Raw genomic sequence first — 26437 nt, forward strand, 5'->3', positions numbered from 1 at the left:
TTCATCGAACATAAATAAAAATACGTTTGTTCTATGGAACATGAATCGTATATCATCAGATAAATACAATATTTTAGCGATTCTTTGTTACTGTTATCATGCTTATTATATAGAAATAAAACAAAAATCTTGAAAATACTAAATAACGTCATCAAAGGATCTTTAAAAAGCTTTAAATAATATTAATTTTAAAAACTGTTTGTCTATGCACAGTGCCGCCCACGCCTTACAATGCAGCTCCATTATGTCAGGCATAAAACAACTGTATTGGCAACGTGAGGCTTTAAAAGCTAAAAGCCACCGCGTAACGCCGCCATTCAAGTGACGATAAGGTTTATCGATGCAATTTTCCATTACCTTTTAACTGCATACTCGTACATATAAACATATATACAGATGATTATATGATGCTGATTGCATACAGCATAATATGCACAGACAATAAGAGTCCGGAATTCAGGCCCAATTGTTTCTAAACCCTGTGGTTTATAAGTGGGAGGTACCGGGTTTGGAAAATTTATAATTTCCAAATTTTCCGGTCTGGTCTTGTTTCGGGCGTGGCTAGTTACCCCCTACCAGCAAAGACGGGCCGCTAAGCGATTTAGCGTTTTGGTACGACGATGCGTGGAAACCGATTAGGCGTATGAGTATAATATACGTAACTGACATATCCAAAGCTCGGTACCATCTTAGATTGCATCATCACTTACCATCAAGTGGGATTGCAGGTAAGGTTTAACGTAGGAATAGTGGGGAAAAAAACTTTGATAGATAATCTTGTTTTGGAGATAAGTTAATAAATAAATGCAATGCTGTGCCATAGAAGGTTTACTACGTCCGCGTCAAGACTCTTGAATGCGAAGCGCTAGTATTAATAGTGAGTAACCAATATTCAAGTCACGGGACCAATTAGATCATAAAATTATTCAGTGATATGCATGCAAATGAGTTTCAGAATAATTGATAGTAATTTGATAAAGTTAGTATTAAAGCCACAGTTATACCAGTGACGCCTTCTGGCCCCGAGACGTAATCATTAAGATCCTGTATAGGTAAGTACATATTCTAAAATGAGGCTTAAAAAACGAAAAAAAGATGTGTTATTCTTAACGAAAAAAAAGTTATTCTTAATCATATTTCTGACAAAATGTTTACCGTTGTAATTTTTTCATCGAAAAAATAATATTCAAAAATAACTTTGTATGCCTACCAAGCTAGCGGCGTGAATACTTTATTGAAGGTACCTAACGCTTCAAATCATACCTACTGTTATAGAGGTACATATTATTACAAAATATACTGTTATGTTATATTAAATTAATTTTCATTACATACAGCCGTTGTGTGTGTTACAGTGGGTTACCGGCGTTAACGGTTTGTTCTTTTTTTTCCTCAAACATAGGTATAACGCCATCTAGTGTCTACTTCAAGAAACAAGAATTTATTTTAAAAGGCAACATTTATATTTTGACCAAAAATATAAATGTTACCTTTTGATATATTTTCTCTTGGCTTTCTCGAAACTTTTACCTGAATTCTGTGAACGCATGGCTTAATGAATTAACCTCCGAGTATAATATTATCTGTTAATGATTGATTTGTCACCGTTATCTCTTTATGTCAAAAGTACTTACACCTAGAGCAGTAAATCTAGTAAATAATACAGACAAGACTGTCAGTGTCAAACTCAAAAACTCATTCTGTCAAATATTGTTCAAAGAGGTTAGCGTACGCTGAGTAGATTTTTCTTAATCGCTGAAGTAATTTTTTATAAATTCCAATATTAAAAAGCCGTGTTGTGTTCTATCTTGTATTCATAATATTGATCTATATAAGAAGTGAATATAATTATGCATCATGGTGAATGTTATGAAAGGCGTTCTTGTGGAATGGTATGTCTAAAGTGTAGAAACACAGTGTTGTATTCATCTTTATGTTTGCACTTGACACTATCCTCATCTGATCACATTTATGCGATGCATGCATACCTCATCATAGTACTGGCAATCTAAATCCTATGTTGGTAGCATGGTGGATATAATGGATGTACAAAACAATAAAAGATCCACAACAACAGGATCAGAATAATCTGTTCTTCCTCTAGTATTAGTAAAAGAACAAAAAACTGTTCTGATTCTAAATTCAATTACCATTCTTGCACCATGTATATGTAGAACGAACCTGGCTCAAATTTATTTTTTCAACCCACCTTTTCTGACATTCTGATAGATGCAGGCTCTTTGTAGATTTAATAATCTTTCGGAGTTATTGCACTTCTTTGTTAAACTACCTTTTAAGCAGGGCCAGTTAGACAAAATAATTTGACCAAAGTTTATTGAGTATTTGCTGTTTGTACCATACCTCATCTTTTTCTCTTTCATGGAATTAACATAAAAGTTTGTTTACTTCCTTCATATTTTGTGTATCCAGTTGGCCTTTGACAGTTGGTAGTTGTCAGTTAGTTTAGGAAAGATTGCAAGATTATATAGCTATATAAAAGCAAGATAATTTACAAAAAAATCAAGTAACTAGGAAGTTTTATTTATTACAAAATATAATCAAACAATACTATTATTAATTAGTTTTCTAGATAATCCATATCTGCAGGTATATTGAAGCTTTGATCAATGGTTTCATTCTCCATTTGAAAAGTGTTTTTAATATATGACTTCATTATGTAGATGTTTTCTGTCCATCTATTTGTTGCTGATTTCAAGTCCTTAAAAAATTTAATACCATGTAGTACAAGATAATGCTAGCTTTGCGTACACAAAAACTAACTATTAATTTACTTGGATTAGTAATAAATCAGCAGTACTGAATTTGGTGTTGTATGTCTCTTAAATATAACATTACTTCTTCATAACAGCCATATTATTAGATATAAGTTGTGAGCTGTAGGAAAAACAAAATAGCCATAAGTTTTTATCTTCTTCTTAGTCGTTTCAGTCTTGACAGACTGGTTGTGGTCGTCATCTGGGTTTTGTGGCTCGCTTGACAATACTTCGCCACTCTTCTCTAAGTTTTTATACTGCCTACTTTATGTTTTGGCTCCTTGCCAGCACTTTTGTCAATCCATTTGCCAGCGCAACTGCTACTATTGAGTCAGCTTTTAACAGTGCATCACCTGTCAATTATGTGTGCACCAGTGGCGTGCATAGAGGGTATGCACAGGGTATGCAGATGATATAAAATGTAGAAAATATCTAGTACAATAGTACTAAAGTTAATACTTAAGTGAGTAATACTTGAGTTTTTTATAACTTGTTTTGGAGGTTTCTAAATTTTTTATCATCTGCATACCCTGTGCATACCCTCTATGCAAGCCACTGGTGTGCACCCCTGCTTGCACTACCTTTACCTGCGATTGTATGCTGGTAGACCAAGCAAATAGTAAACACAGATTGAACAGGCACATACAATACAGGCTTGCCTATACCAATAAATTTTATGCATTTTAAAATTGTGTAATTTTTATTAACCGTTTTTATTAGAATTTTTTGTATGTTGATCAACAAATTTCTCCTCCAATCTTTTTCTCCCATTAGACAAGAGGCCTGTGTGTACTAATTGTCGGTAGGACATTGACATGGTATTCATTTTAAAAATTATTGAGTTTTTCATCCTTACTTCAATCTCCGTTTTCACCTGAGCTATGTACTCAGGGTCACAGTCTCTATATTTCTGCACTTCCTTTGAAAGCACATTTTCTTTTTTCTTAAGTTGCTCCAATGTTTCTAGAAGTTCAGTTCTTTCATCACTTTGCTCACGTCCAATCTATTAAATGGCAATAATGTATTATCAGCACAGAAGCCTGCATTAGACATGGATGACAATGATGAACATAATACTTGTTTTTTATGGCTGATGTGAATTGAATTGCAATATTTTAAAAAATTAACCTTACAAAATAATAAACCAATACTATACAAAGTGTAAACAAAACCATGTCATAAAGCTAGTAAAATATGATTTCTTACTGATTCTGTAACAATAGTATCTTCTATTTTTTTCAATTTTTTTATTGTTTCATCAAGTTCACTTTGTAGCCCTTGAAGTTTCCTTTTCTGAGTATTTTTTGCTTTACTACAAAACAAAAATAAAAAGGTTTTATTAAAATAGAGGTACTATAGGAAGTATTTAATAAAAATTAATTAATTAATTAATAGACATGCAAATATTATAGTAGAACAGGTAAATGTCCAGACAAACTACCAAATTAATTCCAGGTTTGTTTTGGGTACTTGAGGATTTAATTTTTGATTGGAACCAGTTTGTACATCTTGCTGTCTCCAATTTATTTGAGTCTGATATTATCGTACATAATATTAACATATCAAAATGGCCAGCAGAAAATCATAATTCGCTGGTAAAGGCACTTGGTTTGTATAAAAAAATTACATAAACTAAAATGAAAACCTGTAAAATTAATTTCCATACCCCTAGTGACACTTGTACCTATGTATAAAAATCTGGAAAAAAGAGAAGTACCTCATATAATTAAATAGCATTAAAATTACCTTGGAAAAGACCAAAAGTAGATGGATGTGCCTATTTTCTCTGAATCGACAAGGTGGTCATCAACTAAATTTTGCACCACCTCCTTGACAGATTGCATTGTTATACCTTTCTCTTTTGGGGCTATTTTTTCTAATTCCTTAAAAAAATTATACTTTTGAAATAAAAATAGTTTTGTGGTTAGGCTATATAACTTGCACCAATCTGAAGCTAGCCATGCTGGAACAGTGACAAATTGTTTGACACCCTGTTATGTGTAACAGTCCATACAAAATGTCCTGAAGTTAAAGTTAAAGTTATTAGTTACAATAACTTTTTAAATAGAAAAAATTACCTTCAACTGAAAGAAGTCTTTACTCTTATGGAATATTTCCAACATCCTAGTCTTCTTCTCATCAGCACTCAATCCTCTTTTCTTAGACATTTTTCAACAGATCTATTCTGTAATCAATTTAATTTAGGAAATTAAAATTTGCCTTAACGGTTAAGGAAATCATCATTAGGAAACCAGCATGCCTGAAAGTTTGCCATAATGTTATCAAAATGTCTACCAATCTGCACTTGGCCAGCATGGCTAACTACAGCCTAAACCTGATGAGAACTGTGCTGGCTCGGTTGCTAGTGATAATGGTGAATAATTATATTTGTAATATGTTTTCAGTGATCCAGCAATGAAACAATTCTTGCTCCACCTGGACGAAACCCTTGCACTAGGTAGAAAGTTTATCCTTCAAGACCTGGATGAGACACATCTGTTTATTTCATCAGACATTGTTGACACACTGCAGGCTCGTGTGGACGATTTGATGGACCAAATGAGTTTTCCCGTTCATGACAAAGGATTATAATTTATTAAATTTCTAAGGTAATTCTTACTCTATAGGCCCATAACATGTATCCCACTCACTTATAAACTAAGTTTTTTCTATTTTGGCAGATAAAAATACAAAGATGACTACACGAGAGTCTGGGAGAGTTAAGGAAGGAGAGAAAAGGAGAGTTCTAGATGATGCGGCGAGAAAAAGGAGAGCCCGTAAAGCCGTTGAGGCACTCGAACAGGATAATTTCCATGAAGACCCCCACGCAGATCTGGTTATGTCGAAAAAGGTGCCCAAGTTCTCAGATTCTAATGAAAAGCCCACAAGGAAGAAAAAGGCAAAAAGTGCGGAATATTACAAAATGAGATTTAGGAAAACGTTTGCGCAATTGGTTGAAGAAGATGCCAGTTACAGGCCTGAGCCACCTAATTATATGTCAGCCCAAGTTGGGCCATCAAAGTAAATGAATTATTTTATTTGTTTCTAAGATATTTGTCCGTTTTCACTAAACCTACAGATCTTCTAAATAGAGTGCTTATGATTTAGGCGAAAAACGTTTCACCAACTCTTAGGTTATAACTATTGGTGAACAGTTTATGTATGCCTAGGAATCTCCTTTAATTTGGTGTTTATTATTTAGGCATTGCCTTGTTGTCATCGTATAATGTTAACGATACTAGATTCTAGCATAGATCATCATCATCTTATCAACTTATTACCAACCCACTGCATGGCTCGGGTGTCCTCTCACATTGAGAAGAGGCTAAAACCTTAGTCCAACACACTAGCCCTGTGTGGATTGCCGGACTTGCATAGATACTATGATATTATTATCATCTTTAGTTTTTGTTTCTATTATTGGCTTATTTGACCATGACCTTACATAAAAATTTAAAGATTAAAAATTTACTTAATATGTATATTTTTACTACCATTTTATTGAGAGATATATTTTAGTCGTTTAGCTAAACTTTTTTTTTAAATGTCAATGTGTTTAGCTAATTTATAAGCTTTCAAAAGTTATTAAGGCACAAAAGTTGTGTTCCCAACTAACTAAAGTTTCGCATAGTATTAATATACAAAAAAAAAAAATTAAAAAGATAATAATATAATTCTCTTTTTTTTTAGATTTCCTGATCGCCATTTCTGCGCCGTTTGTGGATTTTTATCGAACTACACCTGCATATCCTGTGGGGCGAGATACTGCTCCGTAAGATGTCTCGGGACACATTTAGACACGAGATGCCTCAAATGGACTGCTTAAAATACTTACGTTTTAACAATTCCGCGCACTTATCACTTCTCGTATAAAGACAATAAAGTTTATTTTGTCAATAAGAATGATTTTATTTCGCGCCAAATCTAGGCATAGACAATATTTTATTATTAAGTCAAATTAAATAAAAGTAGAAATATCATCCAGTAGAGTTTGGCTACAGCGCCATCTAGTAGTAATATTTGGTATTACGCAGTATTGATAGTGTTTACATTATTTAGCGCCATCTTGTGATCAGAAGTATTTTATTAGTGCTTCTACTCAATAATAGATGACGCTGCTAGGCAACACTTTAATTATTTTACAACTATGGTAAAGTAAAGTCTTACAAGAAAAAAAGAACTTACCGACCTGTTAAAAATAGAATCCTCTGTAGATTAATTCTAAACCAGAACTAACATCATCATCATCATCACTTCAACCGATTGACAACTGCTCAACATAGGTCTTTTGTAGGAAGTTCCAAAATCCACGGTCTTGGGCCGCTTGTTTCGAGCGGCTCCGAGCGACTCGTTTGATTTCGTCTGTCCAACTCGTTGGGAACCGACCAACGCTGCGTTTACCGATGCGGGGCTGCCATTCCGGCACCAGAAATAAGTTAGACCTAACATTCAAAATTGTTCTCCGTTAGAAATTGAATCTGTGACCTTTTGCGCGCAAAGCTTGCGCGCAAAAGGTCACAGGTCGTAATACTTGTATATAAAATGTAAAGCTGAATTACACTAATATATAAATATGTAGAGTTTGTTTATTAGTAATAATAATAAAGTTTTATTAAAGACAAAATACCCAGTATACTTAGATAAAATTCACAAAAAATATGATTTATAATAAAATTCGATATAATTAATAATCATGAAACTTAAGTAGTTTTTGACGACATCCCGGGTGCGATTCCCGGGCAATTCTAAATAATTATAATTTCTGAATTTTCTCTGGTCTGGTGTGGGTGGCATTGGCTGTGGCTAGTTACCACCCTACCGACAAAGACGTGCCGCTAAGCTATTCAGTGTTCTGGAGCAATGTCGTGTAGAAACCGATTAGGGGTGTGACTATCATACTCCGTAACAGGTTAACCCGCTACCATCTTAAACTGAATCATAACTTACCACCCTGTGAGATTGCATTCAAGGCCTAACTTGTAATGGAATAAAAAAAAGTACTAACCGTGAAGGTTAAAATAACTCCTCCGAGGCTTCATGGTTGCATATTTATCTCTTATTTCTACTCTGTGCACCGTTAGACAATACGTAAAGATAAGACTAGGCGTAACAAAGTATACATACTGTTTCATGATGACCTGATCCTCTTCCAAAAGTTGTTCAAAACGCATGTTCTTATAACATCATAAAAGTTAGGCTACCTTGATTCAGCAATCATGCCAGTGGCACTGCAATATCTAGGCAAAGGGTTTGTTTGTTGGTCTGCTTGAACGCAATGAACCCAGGAACTACTGGTCCTAATTGAAAAATTATTTCGGTTTTGGATAGCCCATTTATCGAGGACCGCTAAAGGCAGACGCTAATCAGAGCTTCCGCTGCGTAAACGGTCAAAGTTTCAATAAAATCCTATAACACAAAGTTGTTCGGTGTTCCCCTTTAAAAGTTCAAAATAAAGTATACGCCAGCATATACCCTTTAAGGTTGAGTTATACGCGGACGTAGTCGCGCTAGTAAATAATGAATTTTGACAAAAATTAGGCTTGATGGCTGAGCTTGGTGTTCTCCTCACAATTTTTCAACGTGTGGGACAAGACGTGACACTACTGTACAAGAACTATCATAAATTAAAAAAAAAAAAAGAAAAAAAACTTAATTTTTTTTTATGTAATATACTCTAATATAGTTTTATATATACATATATATATATATATATACATATATTTTTTTTTTTTTGTTTCAACTTTAGTTTTATCTTTACTTTTTGTTTAATTTAATTCCAAGTTGTGTACACATACTTTGGGCTGTTGCTTAGAACCAAACTTGTTATTACTAATATATAAAGATCTACCTTTAGTTATTATCTGTTTTGTGTACCTAATAACAATATCCAATAATAAACAAATATTTTTCTTGATTTTTTTAAGTAAGGAGTGCCTCGAGGTGCCTCTGTACTTTCTACGGCGCCCCAGGGCGCCGCGGTGGCTAGGGTGGGCAAAGGACGTGCGTCAAAGGTCGTTATAAATTTAAAACGTAGTTACATGTTGTGTATGCGGTTCATTAAATACGTAATCATTTATGCACCTAATCGATCCCCCTCCCATAGCTAGCGAGGAGGTTGGGGCGATCGGACACATTTGCGATAATTTAACATTTGTGACAACAGCTGTCACCGTATCGTTACAAACACGTTACTAATAAAGGGCAGATTGTTTGTAAACGTGCGCGTAACAAATGGGGATAAAGTACAGCAAGGCTTTCTTAATAATTCAAGCTCGATATCGAAGCTCACTCAAGTAAGAAAGATCGCTTCGAAAGCGATCTCACATAACCTTGATATGATATTCTCTAAACACCCGGCACGCACTTGTGAAGTGAAGTGAGTTTCGAATTCGAAGCTCGAACAAATAGAGATGGCCTTAGTTGTAATAAATGAATCGGTAAAATATGATATCCTTCTTTTATAAAAACAGGTAGACATTTTCTATTAATTCTATGATTTAGTGTGTTATTAGTTTGAAATGTAGGCTATAAAAAAACCATGCCTTTGTTGTTCGGATGGTGGCACTTTGATATACGCTTGCATGACCTGGACGCATTGCTATGTTTTTAGGCGATAGTTTTCCATTTAAAATCAGGTTGGCCAATATATGGGTCCGTCAGTTATAAAGGAACAAAATAATACTACAGTGGAAGTGACCATTAAACATTTAGCTATATATATTTTTCCAAAGCTATGCTGCGCTATGCTCTATCCAGATCTGATTTAGCCCAAAGCAATATTAAGGCGTTGTCTCGAAAGGCACCTGCGCGAAAAAAAAAGCTCTTTATGCGTTTTCTTGGATGAAAGTTTTTACTCAGTAGAAAATTTATCCGCCGAAAAATCGCTAGTAACCGTTGATTTAAAAAAGATATACACTATTTAAATGAATGGATCTTATTATTTCTAATTGTAAGAGACAGTCTTACCTAAGTGATTCAATAATCAAAGAGGGAGAGAGAGACCTAGATTTATATCTTACCGTTCGTAAAAGCTACCCACATAAAATCTCAGGCTAATCGCGCCCTCCCCCTTCTTTTTTTAAATATCCCACAGTACTAATAGATAAGGGGCAATAGAGTATTGACTCGCAGCCACGTGCCGCCTTATCTACCACCCCGGGCAGCTGTGCCATGAGAGAGTTTATTGTGAACCAACAGATGCCAGCTACTTCCTATTTAGGTAAATGTCGGCGTAAATTGTCTGAATATTAGCTGCGCGTAAAAAACTTATTTGAAAGACGTTACAAATTGTTGTTTAGTTAAGCTGTTGGAAACATGTTCTTTGCCCTTTATGGCCAGCAAAAAATTAAAAAACAGTTATTGTCTATGTCCAGTTGTGAACTTTCAGCTCACGCTGCTTCCGTTCTGTGCTTCCGTTACAAAGAAAAGCTCACTACTTAAATATTGCCTAAGTAGTGTATTTAAATTTTTTTTAATTGTAAAAATTGACGGACCAATCTGTCCGTCTAATGTTAAATGGAAAGCCCGCGCCAGTAAACACAGTAACACTTCGCAGCGCATGCAATGAACCAGTCCTGCAAATTGCCTAACTGTGTCCGCCAACCTGAGTTGTAGATGATGAAGCCTTATGTTCCACTGTACACCGGTTCGGTGTATGTAACACCGAAGGCAAAAGACCTAGAGGCCGGTCCCCAACAAGATGGGCAGACCAGTTTAATTCGGACCGCTTCAAATCGCCAAAATGGCCTCCAACGGAAGCCTACGAAGACAGTTTACCAACGCGTAGTTGAGATCTCACCAGGACCACGATCTTCAGTGATGAAGGAACGACCAGAGAGAGAGAGATGTATTTAGGCAAGAAAGCAGTGCTGCTTGGCCGCAGAAATAAACAGCAGTAATAGTTCCCCTCATAATGTGCCTGATTTACATATATTGTTAGTCTGTGTTTTAGGTAGGTATGTCTTTGTTCCTATTCATCTCAGACGCGATTCATGAAGAAAATGTCTGCTTTAAATGTTATTCCGTTATTTATTACAGCGAGTTTACTATACAATTGATGAATTTCTTAATGACAAGGTTGCTTGGAAGCATCCGGCTCCGCTTTCATATCTCACAAGATAGAAAAATGAATGTTAAAATGTAAAATGTAAATTGTTTATGATGGAAAAGAGCAACTGCTGAGTTTCTTGCCGGCTTCTTCTCGGTAGAATCTGCCTTCCGAACCGGTGGTAGAGTTACTACAAAGAGACAGACTGGACGTTTCAAAAGTACATATTTATATTAGGCCTACTTGAAAAAAATGAATTTTGAATTTTAAATTTACTAAATAAATACAAGGTAAATAAATGGTTTATCCCTACAATACCGACAATCAGTTAATTCGATTTTCATCAGCGATTCCTATCGTCTTTAAGTATTCAGGAAGTCGTTTTGAGAGTGATTTATTAACGTGGATTAACACAGCCACTGACCTCTATTATTACCACTGAACCGGCTGTCCTTACACAGATGACAGCTGAAATCTGGTCCCCATTATACTTACTTAGCACTATGGAACTAATTCACATCACAGTGTATTTAGTAATTCACTGTAATTGATTAAAACTTAATTCAAATTCGCTGTTAAACTCCGCCATTATAGTGGTCCGTGCCGCCAGTGGCGACTTGCAACCACTGATCGTATACAGCTTTTGTGCAGCTTGGCATAAACGGTGGAATTAGAAAAAATCTGATAAAGCAGCCTAAAGATAGCCTGCTTTTTTTTGGTCATCTTTATTTTAATTTTATTTATTTAAACCACTTTATTGCATAATAAAGAAAACACACACACTTACTTTAACAAAAATTATATGCAAAAGGCGGCCTTTATACTAAAAGTGATCTCTTCCAGGCTACATTAACTAATGGAATAAGGCAATGAGAGAAGGGAAATCTTTAGTAAATAATCATTAGAAAAATAGCTACGATTTGATGAATTCATTGTTTTATTATATACTTATTTGTGTCTCTACCATTTATTTTCATAAAGCGATTTAATGTTAAAAAAAAGTCATTGTTAAAACTCATTGTAATCGTTACAACATTGAAAGATAATTTTTCGATTCCGTGAGAAAAGTATTGCACCTGTTATATTTTTTATTAAGTTCTAATCTCTCCTAATTAGGATTGGGTTCTAGCATATTAAGCCAATTCTCTAACTTGCAGCCATTGTTCCTGGCTCAATTACTATGAAAATGTTCTTTTTTTGGTCTGTCAGGGTAGGTATGGTAAAATAAAACATCAAAATATAGTTTAAGTATTCTTTTCTTTATTTCCGTTTATGCGTTAGATCTAAACTTTGCACCAAAAATGACATCTTTTATTTTTCTTTTAAAGTCGTGTTACAATTCATGTTTCATTATTTAACATTGGAATAACATCTTTATAAATAAAAAAAACTGAGACTAGTTTTACAAAGAATATATTTATGAACTAAGAAATGACTTTAAAAGAAAAATAAACCTTTACATACAGTCGACTGAATCCCTCAATAAATTAAGTTGCAATGCCACAAAAGTCACAGTCACAAATAACGCAATAACTATTCTACAGAAATATATTATCACAATTAGGTACATATATTTAAGGCATTCAAATAATGACTTATTATTCAACATTGTATATTTTAGGATAATATTTATGTATTACCTACCAACCGTACCGTACGCGGATTAGCCTTTTTCAGTACATACAGCATTATGAAAAAAACTGTCACTGTCATATCCTGTGTTTTGTTTGGTAAGGATCGGTTGGAAATGACGTGGCATTCATTATCATAACAGACCGTCAGTTTCAGAACGCCCGATCAAATCATAGGCTAGCCATACCGAAAAGCATTTGTAGTTGGCGTACAGTAAACTTGACTGTTTTGCAGAAACGCCGATTATAATTTAAACTTTGATAGATTTACTAATTTGTGGCTATCAAATCGTAAATATCATAAATTCTTAATATGCAGACTGGTTATTTGTATCATTGATCACCGTTCAGAAACTGGAGGTGAGTTTTCTTACACTACCAAACCGTACGCCTCGCTCACACAAGTCTAGAATATAAAATTTTCGTAGAATTTTACTTTCTTGGTTCTTCTGTGTTACACGTCATCCAGATCCAGGCGGTATTGGCCCGCTAATGTTACGGCCTAGACACGACATATCCTAGCATAAATTCTCCATTAGGTTAATAATTGAACTGTCTTTATATCATAACTAAAGTTTTTTTAGTCTTACACCATTTTACAAAAATGCCCTTAGTTATAGGTATAAAGAAGTTTAACTATTCAAATTCACTGTTCACGTCATCTTAAATTACTATTTACATATGATACAAAACTTACACACTAACTAAATAAAATATACAATTCTGCCTTAAAACTACTGACTCGATTTGTAAAATTGTAATAAATATAAAGTATTAAAGCCAAAAATACATTACTTTACACAGTTTTGTCATTTATGTTTGTCTATTCTTTTTAATACTGCGCTTTTGGAAATGGATTCAACGATAAACTAAACTATTGTAGTCAATAGATTTTCTTTGAATGGTTTTGCCACTAAATAAATCATAAATCCCGTTGCACTTAACTAACACAACCAAAAGAACAATTGCTCTTTAAATGCGATTACACTCAATGGAACCAATTTGATTTTAAACTAAACAGGAAGGCCTAAAAAATAGTATTATCAATTTCCTCAAAGCAGAAGAATGTTCATTTAATAAATTCAATTTAGTGTCCGTAATTAATATATACAACAGAATTGCCACCAATATCATACTTTGTAGACACAGTTAGTGTTTGCAGTTGTTAAGTTACTGTTATAACTGTAGTTAAACTTTAGAAAAAAAAAGTAAGATTCTATCTCTGTTCATGATTTGGGCCGCACTTGGCTATGATTTCGGTGGTATCTCTAGCAGGAGCGCAGCAGTGACCTATAAACAACTAATCTAAGGATTTTGTCTTTATTACGAAATGTTATGTTAACGATCGATCATTAATTGATAATAATAAAATTTCATTGCAAAACAAGGTTATTCGTCTTAACAACACCAGAACTTCGAAGTTAAATTATTTAAAAACGGGAACAATTATTTTGTATGAGGGCTCTGATTCTCTATGATATTCAAGTTTTAACAAACTGTTAACCATAGATTTAGGATGTGTCAGTGTTTGTATCCTCTTTGGCCTAACCGAATTAACGTGTACAGATGTAGAATTACCTACAAAATCTATACTTATATCCACAACAAATGAATTATGCGCATAGTTAATACTTTCATGACATTCACATAAGTCAGTATATCGTCATCAGTCAGTGTATCGTCATCAGTCGAATGAGATTCAGCCCAAAAATTTGAAATACAAAAAAACTTCCGCTTTCTTAAAATCCTTATTAATCTATCGCGTTTCTCGAATAAATAATTTTCAACAACAAATAATTATTTAGGTAAGTATTATTTATTGTCGTTTTTGTACTCAATGACTTCGAAGGCTTCAAAGGACGGTATAAAGATTCAAGGAACCATTGCTAAAGTCCTCCATTAGCGAGTTTTCCTTCAAGGCTCGTCTTTCTTTTTCCTGAGTTTTCCTTCCGTGTGTATTGTTTGCGTGACTTTTTCCACTGCCTCTGCGAGGTCGGCGTCAGGTTCCGTCGCTGCGGACAAGGCTGCAATGTACGCGCACGCTATCCGAAGTACGGAAAGTTTTGACAATTTTTGGTTATGACTATAGGAGGGTACTGCTTTTCGTAAGGTATCGAATGCCGCACTGATTGTATGAACTCTCGTCCGTTCTCTAGCATTAGCTTCTATTCTCCGCTCTCTCGTCATGTTTTTGTAATTCCTCTGCTCTCTAGGTTTGATTTTCTCCGTGAATCCAGGGTCTGTTACTCCTGGATGTGGTGGTACTCTGGGAGGGCCGGGAGTGTCGGGTATGGGGGTGGGCGTAAGTGGTGGGGGCGGTTCTAATGGCCTCCGCCTTTGTCTTAGTAGACTAGTTTCGCTTTTCTTCACTAATGATAAAGGTTCTATTTGTGGTTCTTCAACGTAAGACCAAGGCCTGAATCTTGGGGCTTCGCATAGATCTTCTGTGGAATCGAGGCGGATTCTTTTCTTTGGGGGCTGGCGGGTCGGGGAGTGGACTCGTTTGACTCGCGAGTCGGACTCGGTGAGTCTGACTCCGGAGTCGTCAGAATGGGCTGGACCGGAACACGAGTCGTCATCTTCCCCACCTGATACGAAGCCTGCGTCTCGTTCTAAGATTCGATCTGTAACAAAGGAAAAACTCTATAAATTTTTTGTAATAAATTATAATTATTATTATTTAAAATAAATTTAAAAACCATCAAAAACAGGAATCATCATTATCATCATCAACCCTTTACCGGCCCACTACAGAGCACGGGTCTCCTCCCACAGTGAGATTTAATGCCGTACTCCACCGAGCTGGTTCAGTGCGAAGTTGTGGACTCCACACACCTTTGTCGAGCATGCAGGTTTCCCCACGATATTTTCCTTCACCGTTGTAGAAAGTAATATTTTAATTACTTAAAATGCACATAACTTAGAAAAGTTAGAAGTGCGTGCTGGTTCGAAATCGGAGCCCCGAAAGTGAAGTCGAGCTCCCAACACCCAATTCGCTATCACCGCTTCTTACAATATAGGTTCATTCCTGATTTATAGTTTAGGCTCTTAGAATATCGAAACTTTAAGATTCGTTATCAGGCAAAAAGTTCCAACCCCTGGCTATAGAAGTTTGAATCCTACTTCCATATTAGAAATAATGCATTTGTCCAGCAGTGGGATTTTAATAGGCATATGATATTGATATCAATAAATAAAGCCATAGCCAAGAAACACGATCGATAAAATAGCAATTATGAATATATTTCAAATAACTAATTCGTTACCCGCAGTGTGCGAAATACGATCGAAATTGTCGAAAAAACCCCAATTCTTAATTTTATGATTGCATAAGTTATTTGAAAGTTGTTTTGCGGGCAATATGCGCGGAAAAATTCCTACTAACTTATTCGTGTATATTTTATTAAATGTATCAGCTCCAATCTCAGTTCATAATACCTATTAAATTACACAATGGCGCTTAAAAATACGGTATTCCGGTTTGAAGTGATCGAACAGCCACAGCCGGAGGCAGGAATCATCTCTGCTTTAATACGTTATGCAGTACTATACCGAGTTACTTGTTAGATTGTGTGTGTGTGTATGCCTTACATACCAAAGACAATGATAGTTTGTATGATTGCCATTTAAAGTTGTCTTTGGTTTATTAGGCTGGTAGTATGTTCACTGATCATTGTCTAAAGTGAAAAAAAAGCAAAACCTTTATGATACCTGATTTAATTATGATTATTCTTCGATCTCATATTTTTTCCTATTGGTCTTCTTTATAAACCCACATAAGCTAAGTTTAGGTTCCTGTCTATGTTTAAGGCCGATATTGAGCACCTGTTCTTTCGTTGATGTAGTTTATTAATAACGTGTGTAGCCAAAATCTTCAAATGACATATTGAATTATGTAGTTTAGTTATACCTACTCTTGCCTGTTGATAGATAAGGATAGCACTACTAAATTTAAACTTTAACATTTAAAGTTATTCTTTGTAATAAAAAATTTTGTCTCAGTCAAAAGTTAGGTATTATTAATGTTCTGAGCTTTTGTAATCCAAGTCGATTACAAACGATACATTTTACTTTGATCTTACGTTTTATGAAATGTATCGTTTCAAGTAGCATTTAAAAAAAACATAGATTTCATTTTAACATAGCCACCTAACTTCACCTTTAAAGGCAAGAGGTTCATTAGTCAGCACTTCGTATTAATTCAATTATTCAACATATCTCGGGGCATGGGAACAAGCGGCGGCGGCGAAGCGCCGGCGCCTGTGCGTGACGTCACAGCGCGCACGAGATGCTCTTTATGTTGTCGCCGCTCGTGGAATGCTAAGTTTGCGAACAGGATATTATTAAATATAGTGTGTTTGTATCCTCATTGGTCTAGTTGTTAAGAGAGTCTAGTTGTCACAGCAAGATGTCTTGATTTCGGTCTCCAAGTTTCACCAAGATTCAGATATATTAATATAATAAAAAAAATGATAAACTAAAGATCCGTATCAATAAACCGAGTTAGAAATTTGTTCTCCAGTTCGGTCATAAGCACAGATTGATTTTTAATATGCGTAAGACAAAGATTTGGTTAAAGTCGATTCTTTAAAAAAAAAACTTAGAGCTTTTTTTTTAACTCAAAAGGTCATCAATGTAGACTAGAGATGAGTATGTAGAGATGTAGAAGAGATGATGGGTCACTGCTACTTTTTGAAGCATCACCTACTAAATAATACTGCAACACTGATTTTAAGTAAATTTAAGTGATAGTGTGTGATTTTCAGTTCTCGAGGGGATGCAGAGCCAGCGTCATAGTCTAACGTAGCTTGTATACTCATCGGCCTAGTTGATCGATAAATCTAAAGATAATACAAACACTATTGAACTCGTAAGACGTAAAGAATAATCGTATCAATTTTCATGCTGGGTCCCATAAACCTTGCGTATAACACGCTCCATGTCCTATCAAATTGACTCGTCCTTTACATAATTCATCGCTGATAAATCTGTAGATAGATTATCTCGTGTGCAGTGGCATTGTACTGGAGTTTATCGCATACAGGTTCGATACGAACTGGTTTGCGGCAGGCGCCCATATGGCCGGCTCGTCTTTGATAGGCGAGGGCCACACTGGTGCTTATTCTGTTCAAAACAAATCCTTAAGGCTCTAGAGATTATCTGAATCGCCAGAAGGCATATTTTGTATTGAATTACGTTAGAAACTGTAGAAAGTGCCCTTAGTTGCCAACCGAGATATCAAAATCTCATCTCAGTACCTACGAATATTACTGAATGCAAAGTAAGAGTTTGTTAAGAGTAGGTTGTAACTTGTAACCATATCAAAGATAGTCTTTTTGTTCAGTGTCTTAACCAAACGAAAACGACAGTTTTAAAAGTAATGCTTACAATAATTTTCCATGGAAACTGAACTTCACAATTTAGTTTGGTTTTGATCTTTTACAAAATAATTGATAACCATTTTGCAATTAGTCAACATTAACGACGACTTGACGAGACTAGCAGCATAAAAACTTTGCTTTGTGTTTTTATTTGCTATTGAAACCGTTCCAGTGTACATCGAGCCTTATTTATAATATCATTTTACTTCTAGAACAAGAGATTGTCCGCATTCTTTGGCTTTTTGTTGCCATAGAGATAATTGGTTTGTAATAATTTAGGTATCTATATATTTTTTTCGCGCCTTTTTGTCCTGTTATTGTGGAAATTCAATAAATACGCACGCAATTAAATTTATTTTATGTTTCGATCTATAATTAATAAATTACTTTTAGTATAAAAAATATGTTTGCCATACCGTTGCCGTTGGTCATATGTTTTTAGTTTTCAAGAGATCGCCGCTAAGATAGTTTCTTCTTATTCTGTCTTTAATGTTGTTATGTATTGTACAAATAATAATAAAAACGTTTTAGGGTGCTAATGAAATACTTTATTTTTTTTAAATGATTCTAAGACTAATTTTAAGACTTGTTCGGGATCTGCAAAATGAGAAAATGAACTTTTTTTTTGGAAACTGGAAACGGAAAAACGGTGGAGCACCTTTTGCAGATGTCAAGACTTGCAGGGTTAACTCAGTTTAAGCTATATTAAAAAAACAGTGTTTTGATCAGGATGGCAGTGAGGTCTACCAGTTTTTCGTCTTATTTCGATAAGATAAGACGATAAAATCGCTAGACATAATTATCTAACAACGCGTGCGTTATCACCGCAAGACGCGTTTGGAACCCTCGAAGCTTTAGTTTCAAGTCAACGAATGTAAATATCATCAGTAATTATCTCACTACAATGTAAATTTTGTACGTATTAAAAGTAGCTTCTTGTGCCATTTGAATAAAAACCGTTTTGATTTTGACTTTTGACATCAACTAGCGACCAATTTGGCTAAAATAAATTCCCAATGAAGACTTGATTTTATCCTGCGTAATGTAACAAAGCTTTTATCATTCAGACAAAAATCACTAACGTCTTATATCAAACCGCGCGAAGATATATACCTAGGTACATAGGGCGCGAGTGTATATTTAAGAATTAATTTAAAATATTCAGAACCGACAGGATTTCAACCTGCGACTCTCTAGCTATCGTGACCTGAGCGCTTTACCACTAAGCTAAGGTACTAAATATAACGTCAATTGTTTTAGCGGTTCAAATCCTGTCCGAAATTTTTATATGCATTTTTAAATTAATTTAATATCAAAGCTTATTAAATTTGTTTTTGTTAAATAGTCAATTAAATGCAATTAAATTTCATACATTTACAGTAATAAAGCGTTTCCGGTATATAAAAAAGAACCTACTTAAAAGCTTCCTTTAAGCTGGTAGAGGAAACGAAAATAAGTTTTATAAAAATATCCATTCGATGTTTCCCTTGTTGGTTTAAATGAGAATGCCTATACCCTGCGAACTTACTGAATATATACATATAGGTACATATATACGGTTTAAGATGAACTGAAGTGAATAGCAAGTGGGTGCGTCATAGTAGATTGTACAACCAGGGGGTGAACCAATGTGTTACGTTACGGGCGCCGGGATAAATCCCAAGCAAACGAGGGATTTTAGAGTTACTCCCGAGCTTAGAGAGAGTGTTACAACTAGAAATGCTGAGTGAAGCGAGTGTTTCTCAAGGGCGCCCAAAATGTAGGCAGAGTTAATTACTACGCATCTCGCGAGGCAATTTAATCAAGTTTTGAAGGGTTATTTTTTACAATGTAGGTACTCTTTTTGTTTTTTAATCTGTGCAAGAACCAGTTTATCGATTTACTTAAGGGATACAGATAATACTCCACTTTTTATAAGCATATTAACGTGACGCAGAGACCTCAGCTCTTATAGCAGAGTCTTAAAGATGGGTTTTGTTTTAGAGCGCAGACCAACCACGCTGCTGCAAAACGGGTTGGTGGGTGAAATAATGAACATTAAATAAATGATAATGATGACTAACGAAGTTATAAAAATGGCTAATTTTAAAGAGTAAAATAAAGAAAATTGAAATGATATTTAACTGAGTTGGACAATAATTATTTGAATAAATAATTAACTAATTAGTTAAAGGTGATTATGAAAACTATCAAGAGAAATCGTGCGATAAATACAAGATAAATCTGAGGTCCGTAATAGTTGAGCTACCGGAATTGGTTTATGGCTCATAATCGAGCTTACGTGGCGCCGCGAAGGCGTTCCGATTGGAAAAGCAAAATAAGAGCCTTCAAAATGAGCGCCATTCCATATTAGGCTTTAACACAATAGCATAGGAACGTGTTAATGTTTTGTGGCCATAAAAAATACTTTGCCGTCCTCGCCTAAGCCACGGACATCGTAGACGTAGAAATTTCAGACATGCAGTTGTTTAAATTTAATTGAATCTAATACAATTATCTACAAATCTACACGTAATTAAGAACATAATGAATTACGAAATACAGAATTTATTGTTTTTTTACTTACTTTTTTTGGCGTGTTATAAATATCCTGTAAAACAGGATGAATTTAAACTTCAAAGAGAATATTTATATAATAACTTGCTGTTGCTTTGTCCGAATTTTTTTTGTTTTTTTTTTTTTAAATTCCATTGACAACGGGTGTTTTCATGGAATAAAAATTAGCTCTTTGCCCAAAGATTGGTCGCTTAGTTAGGGCGTAAAGAAGGGATTGATTTTCATTGTGAATTTTTTGTTTAGTTGGATCCATTATGCAAAATACTAAGAAAAAACCAAACCAACTTACACATCTTGTTTACGATGTCATAATAATATAATTAATTTTTGTAAAAAATAAAAATAAGCTTTAATAAAACTAATCTTTCTAAGTTGTATGCAATACAAAGTCTATAACTTTCTATATCCACGGTGGACAACGTACCTTCTCACACTACAGGTGTTTTTTTTTAAAGATAGAACGGTCAGACGGCCGACCGGGCTCCGCCTACGTTTGATTGAGGTTTTAATTGCTTAGTGGTATTATGTAGAATTCCTTTGCCTTTCTGATGAACGCTATGAGAATGATGGTGACTCGTAAAACCTCTCAACGACATCTGCATTCCTGGTACATTGAATAGACCTTGATATTAACTAAAAAGTTAAAAGGGGCGAAAGAATAATTACTAATGTATGACTTTAATCGTAAAATGAACAATTCAACCACTCCCTCCATCTTGCCATATAAAAGGCGTTTTTTTGTATAGGAACAAAATATAATTTCTCCAAAATTAAATTTTTCCAAAATTAAATTTTTCGCTCTCCAGATTTGTTGGGATAATTATTTGAAAAGTAGGAAATAAAAGAAATCGATTTTTTACGATATAAATCTGTGTTTGGTTATTTAACTCTGTTAATATAATTATGTACGTATACAAAATTTCAACTACTTATGTATGCCCAGTAATTCAAAGAAAATACGGTAATAGAGACAGAGAGATGCGCGAGTGATCCTTTAAGGTTACTCTAATTTCTATTATGAGCCATCAAACATTAAAAAAACTTTTACCCCCAACAAATCTCTCGAGGACGATAGCAGTACCAAAAATTCTGAAGCAAGCAACTAAAGGATTCAAAAGAGCCGGCGCCATGGACCCTTCAATAGTCCTGAATGGTGTCGATCTCTCCACTAGATAAAACAGCTCCTGCAGGGCTAGCATGGGCGGGGGACACTTCTCCACGGGGAAAGGATATAACGTTTATCCCCTCACGCATTTATATCCACCCCCCGAGCATGGGCACACGGGTGGACAATATATCCACGGTGGATATAATAGGGGAAAGACGAACCCCCGGTAAATGTCACAAATTAATTATTCTAATCTGTGCTCATGGTTTTGACAAATAAATTTTTCGTTTTCTGTTTTGTTTTAGTTGTCTAAGTTTTTTATTGTTTTTTTTATCTATAAATGTTCCTCGTCTGCGGCTGTTTGTTTATATTATTTATTCTGGATTTTTCAAAGTGGTATAAAACCTACCTTTCGAGAAAATAAAATGAGTGCTAAAAAGTAAGTCTTCTATTATAAAATGTTTGAAAAAGTGACTACCTATTGATTTAGAAGCGTACCTAATGAATGAATGTTTTACAGTGAAAGTAAACAGAGACGTTAATCATCAAGATCCAATCCTGTTTACATATCAAATTATTGATCTTGTACTATTTTATTTAAAGTTGTGCTTGCCTTTTTCTATGGCCCATTAGTTGACAAATTTGTGTTTATTCAGATCAAGAAGTAATAAAATACAATTGCAAATGTTGGTAGATTTCATGCCAACCCACAACCACCTTGCCACTGGGGAATTCACAGGAACTCTTAGGAGCCAAAAGGGCAGACTCCCAGTGGCAAATCTTAGTCATTACTGAAGGAGCATGGGCCAGACGGGACGGTCAATCAGTGGAAACAGTTAAGTCAATTTTGCGGTAAAGTAAGCAAGTGCAAAAAATTTAAATTATTTATTAGTGTTGTTGGCATCAAACAAGTCTTGCATAATTTTTCTTTTATTTGCAGACGTGGCAGGACATTAAAAAAGCTGCAACAGCACGGGGACGCAGCACCACAGGCAACATATACATGTTGCTGTAAAGTCAACCAAGTGAAGAATTTATTTATTTTCCAGAGTAGGTATAGATGGAAGAATGCAGGATGCTCATTTATCACACAAAAATAAATTAAAAAGGATGAAAAGGTTAATTTAGAAATTTTATTAATTAAAATATGTATTTATAAATCTTTCTCTTTTTTGTCGAGCAACTGTTAACAATCTTGTTTGATCCATATTTGATGTCTGATGTCGTTCTTCGCTCGTATTTACAAAATTTACTGTCATTTGCTCCATTAGAGTTCTGAAATATACAAATTATATTATGCTCAATACTGTTGACCCAAATTAGTAGGGCAAATTGTATGTGAAAATGCAGGATCAATGATTTATAAGGAACCATTATTATAAGATATAATTTTATAATATTACCAAACATTAATGTGCCCAATAATAATAAGTTATGGGAACTTAAATATTATTTAAAGTATATATTTACAATACACGCCTATAATGATGCATAATGTTATAAAGTGTTATGCAGGCATATATAAGTGGAGATGCTTTTTCGGGACTGTAATGAAGCACCCAGTCAATCCCCAAGCTGCGAAATGTGTCTTTGAGGTACCTGTTGGCCCTTTCCACACAGTTTCTTACTTGGCAGTGCCAGTTTGTGTACTTCTCTGCAGAACTATTTGGTGCAGCTTCTAAATCCGGAGTCATCATCCAAGGCTCTAGAGCATAGCCTGAGTCCCCAATAAAATTCTACTTTGTTATTTAAACATGTAAATTAATTCCTACTTGTTTTGCTTTTTCAGATTTTCTCCAAGATTTTAATAAAATGTTGAATAGAAATTTATGCACAATCCTACATTGTAATTTGGACGTGATGATTAACCCATGCCCATGTTAAATAATTTATCAGACATTTTTTTTTGTATTTTCTTATATTTCATTACTAAATACAGTATCTACTGCCAAGTTTTTGTACTAATTCCTCAAATAAACAATTTTATTATAATGAGACATTGTTTTTTGTATATTCATATAAATAATTTACCAGACTAGTCGTATACAACATATGCAGCAGAATCCTAGGCATGTAATTTCTAGGTAATTATGAGGAGTATAATAAAATGATATAGGTAGGTGTGTAACTTTTTTTGATTTGCATTGTTTCCCTTTTATACTAGTAAATGGCAACAATAAGTAAAGTTTTGAAAGTTTGCACATTTTATTTAAAACATACATAAGATGTAGTACTGTCCGATTCTACTTTCATACAGCTGTATCTTTTCATATTTTACTTTAGAGTTAATAAATATGAATTGGTCATGGACACACACCACAATCTGTAAAACATATTTTAAAATTATTAACTTACTTGATTGTTTAAGTTTTTGATAAACTCTAGATCTAAATAATTTGTCTTTACCAGTTGAACATCTATCGTGGATCTCCAGAGTCTGTTCCCGGGAATAATATCTACTTTGGCATTAGTCTAAAATGAAATGAAAAATAATTAAAGTACCTAGCATTGAATATCTTTGCTATGTACTTATACTGAAGTACTAAGTACTGACTAATAATTTTATTATTAAAGTAAGTATATCTATATTTGATGAGGGGATGTCTGCCATTGCCAGACGGGTGATCAGTCCTATGTAAGGACCATTCCACCCTATTCCCCATGTTTGAGACAGGTTTTACTGGTGTCCCGGCAGGGTCCCCCCTGAAACCTACCAGTCTCTGTGGTGAACCTAACAATATCCCCTAAGGTGAGGTTTGCTAGGTCTTCTTCACTTATTCTATCCTTACCTTGTAGTTCCCATCTTACCAACACGTACAAGGGGCACTCGGCTATAAAGTGAAAACTAGTTATCACATCACTGCACTTTGAACAGGATGGGATTTATATTTACTAAAGAGAATTATTAGGAAGTAAGTACCCATATATACTCACATACTGACAATAGCTCCAGTAATTTGGGTCAGTTATTTGCTGACTGTTGTTTGAGCAACAGCCATGGTCTTGACCTGTCCCCGCTGATAACTACCGTCCGCTAATAGCCTTAAAGATGTGAGAACCTAGACAAAAAGTGATTAGCCATGCTTTTTTTTAAACCTACGTTCATATATAGATGATGTCTTTGCACAAGATGATTTTAGGTACTTAATAACAACTTACTTTTATGTGCACTGGTAGTCCATCGACAGCATTTAGTGGTTAGTGCCTCTTTAAGGTCCTCCCACGAGTACAGCACACAATTTTTACCCATCCGAAACAAGTGTTGGAACTCTGCATCGGGAAATTCGAACGGATTACTGGAGTCACGTATAGATCGCCGGTGTAATTTTCGTTCAGATTTCTCCATTTCACTTGAATTATAAGAGCCCCAGAAAGCACGAGACATGTTTTTTTTCGACTTTAATTCGTTAACAGAATTTTAAACCCACGTCTAAGGACGGGGATAAAATTGTCTCTTTCAAATGTCAAAAAAGGATAGTCTTTCCCCTTTCATTTCTTCCCATGCTATGGGCGGGGGATATATATCCACGAGAAATGTCAAACGGGGATAAATTTATCCTCTCCCCTGTTGCCGTGCTCTGGCAAGGGGAAAAGATAATTATATCCCTTGATAGAGGATATAATCGGGGGATATAATTTATATCTCCTGCCCGTGCTAGCCCTGCTGAGAGGTGATACCAATCTGGCGCCAAATTTCACAGAAACAAAACGCGCCCTTAAAAAAAGTAAAACCTTTTCAAACAAGTTATGTGTTCTATTTCGCTTTTTTTTAAGCTTCGAGCACGGGTCAAGTGTTACCTTTTTGTTTCTTATTTTGAAAAAAGAGCTCGGCTTCGCCTCAGTCTCTACAAAGAAAAAGTTACAATACAAACTCAGTTTACTTTTGAAAAAAGGAGTACGTACTCGTATCTTAACGATTCCTGTGGGTGATGATAAATTTATATAAATGTTAATTATTGTTATGAAACCAAAACCAGGATTTCAGAGCCATTAGTTTGATAAAAACAGACTGGTACTTTTGATCTTTCTTTTTCAAATAGAGTTAACAAGAAAGTTAACATATAAAAAATCGTTGTTCTGACAACATGTTCTTGTTCAAATAATTCAAAACAATATAAATATCACCAAAAGCGTATCACACAAATACAACAACCGTTACCGCCATTTGCAGAGGAATTTTTTGGAGAGATTTAAATTTAAACATGGAACTGTCAAAACGTAGTGATGTATAAATGATTGCAGCCGTAATTACGGGAGTGTACCTTGATGGTTCATACCGAAAGAAATGAGAAAATGATGACTACCAGTTATTATTAAAATGATTTAAACTGACCGCACAATGGTTGAATGCCAATTCGGTTGTTATTTTAACAAACGGCACTAAAGGTAGAGTCGTCCTTTTCCATAGTTATCTGTTGAAAATAATAATGGGTTTTAAATTTAGTTAAGATTACTACCGCCGCTTATAGACGCTAAAATTATTTATATCGTTCGGTCATCAAACACTTAGTCAATAATTAATAGTAGAAAACTGTAGTTAGAATTGCACTACTTTTAGACTGTCATTATATTTAATATGTGATGTCTGAAACATGATAAGTCTAAAATTCCGTGATGGAGAAACAGAAAGTTTGCAGTTTCGTTACTCCCTGCCCCGTGGTGTAAAATGAAAGCGTTTTCATTCATCCATTTACTGTGCGGTCAGCCGTAGTTTAGACAAATATGCCGCTTCCGCGGTTATTGGTCCATTCGCACGGTCGCCAAAGCTTTGCTTAATGTATGGGAAGTCGTGCTGTCGACTTAAAAAAAATAGAATTCTTTATTTGAATGTTGTTTTCATTCATCCATTTACTGTGCGGTCAGCCATAGTTTAGACTAATATGTCGCCTCTGCGGTTATAGGTCCATTCGCACGGTCGCCAAAGCTTTGCCTAATGTATG

At 34.9% G+C, this 26437-nt stretch overlaps 4 protein-coding genes across 4 annotated transcripts in view; 2 read left to right on the forward strand and 2 right to left on the reverse strand.

Annotated features, from left to right (window-relative positions):
* Positions 1–1694: 1694 nt before the first annotated feature.
* On the forward strand, positions 1695–5383 carry LOC120631293 (general transcription factor IIH subunit 5). The gene is made up of 2 exons (XM_039900778.1): positions 1695–1892; positions 5180–5383. Exons 1-2 carry the CDS (start codon positions 1858–1860, stop codon positions 5364–5366), a joined length of 222 nt encoding a protein of 73 aa, XP_039756712.1. The 5' UTR covers positions 1695–1857; the 3' UTR covers positions 5367–5383.
* LOC120630914 (meiotic nuclear division protein 1 homolog) lies at positions 2579–4963 on the reverse strand. The gene is made up of 5 exons (XM_039900256.1): positions 4853–4963; positions 4521–4657; positions 3981–4086; positions 3631–3777; positions 2579–2719 (listed from the first exon to the last, which is right to left on the reverse strand). The coding sequence occupies exons 1-5, from the start codon at positions 4940–4942 to the stop codon at positions 2579–2581; spliced, it is 621 nt and encodes a 206-aa protein (XP_039756190.1). The 5' UTR covers positions 4943–4963.
* A 73-nt stretch (positions 5384–5456) lies between the features above and the next one.
* LOC120630915 (zinc finger HIT domain-containing protein 1) lies at positions 5457–6674 on the forward strand. Its single transcript, XM_039900257.1, has 2 exons — positions 5457–5795; positions 6465–6674. The coding sequence occupies exons 1-2, from the start codon at positions 5470–5472 to the stop codon at positions 6598–6600; spliced, it is 462 nt and encodes a 153-aa protein (XP_039756191.1). The 5' UTR covers positions 5457–5469; the 3' UTR covers positions 6601–6674.
* Positions 6675–12282: 5608 nt separating this feature from the next.
* The window catches only part of LOC120631307 (protein atonal homolog 8), a 34151-nt gene continuing 19996 nt past the window's right edge, over positions 12283–26437 (reverse strand). The window contains exon 2 of the mRNA XM_039900808.1: positions 12283–15076. Coding sequence (XP_039756742.1) covers positions 14367–15076 — 710 coding nt within the window. The 3' untranslated portion in view covers positions 12283–14366. The remainder of the gene's footprint in view (positions 15077–26437) is intronic.

Source organism: Pararge aegeria, chromosome 17 (assembly GCF_905163445.1).
Source record: "Pararge aegeria chromosome 17, ilParAegt1.1, whole genome shotgun sequence".
NCBI lineage: Eukaryota > Metazoa > Arthropoda > Insecta > Lepidoptera > Nymphalidae > Pararge > Pararge aegeria.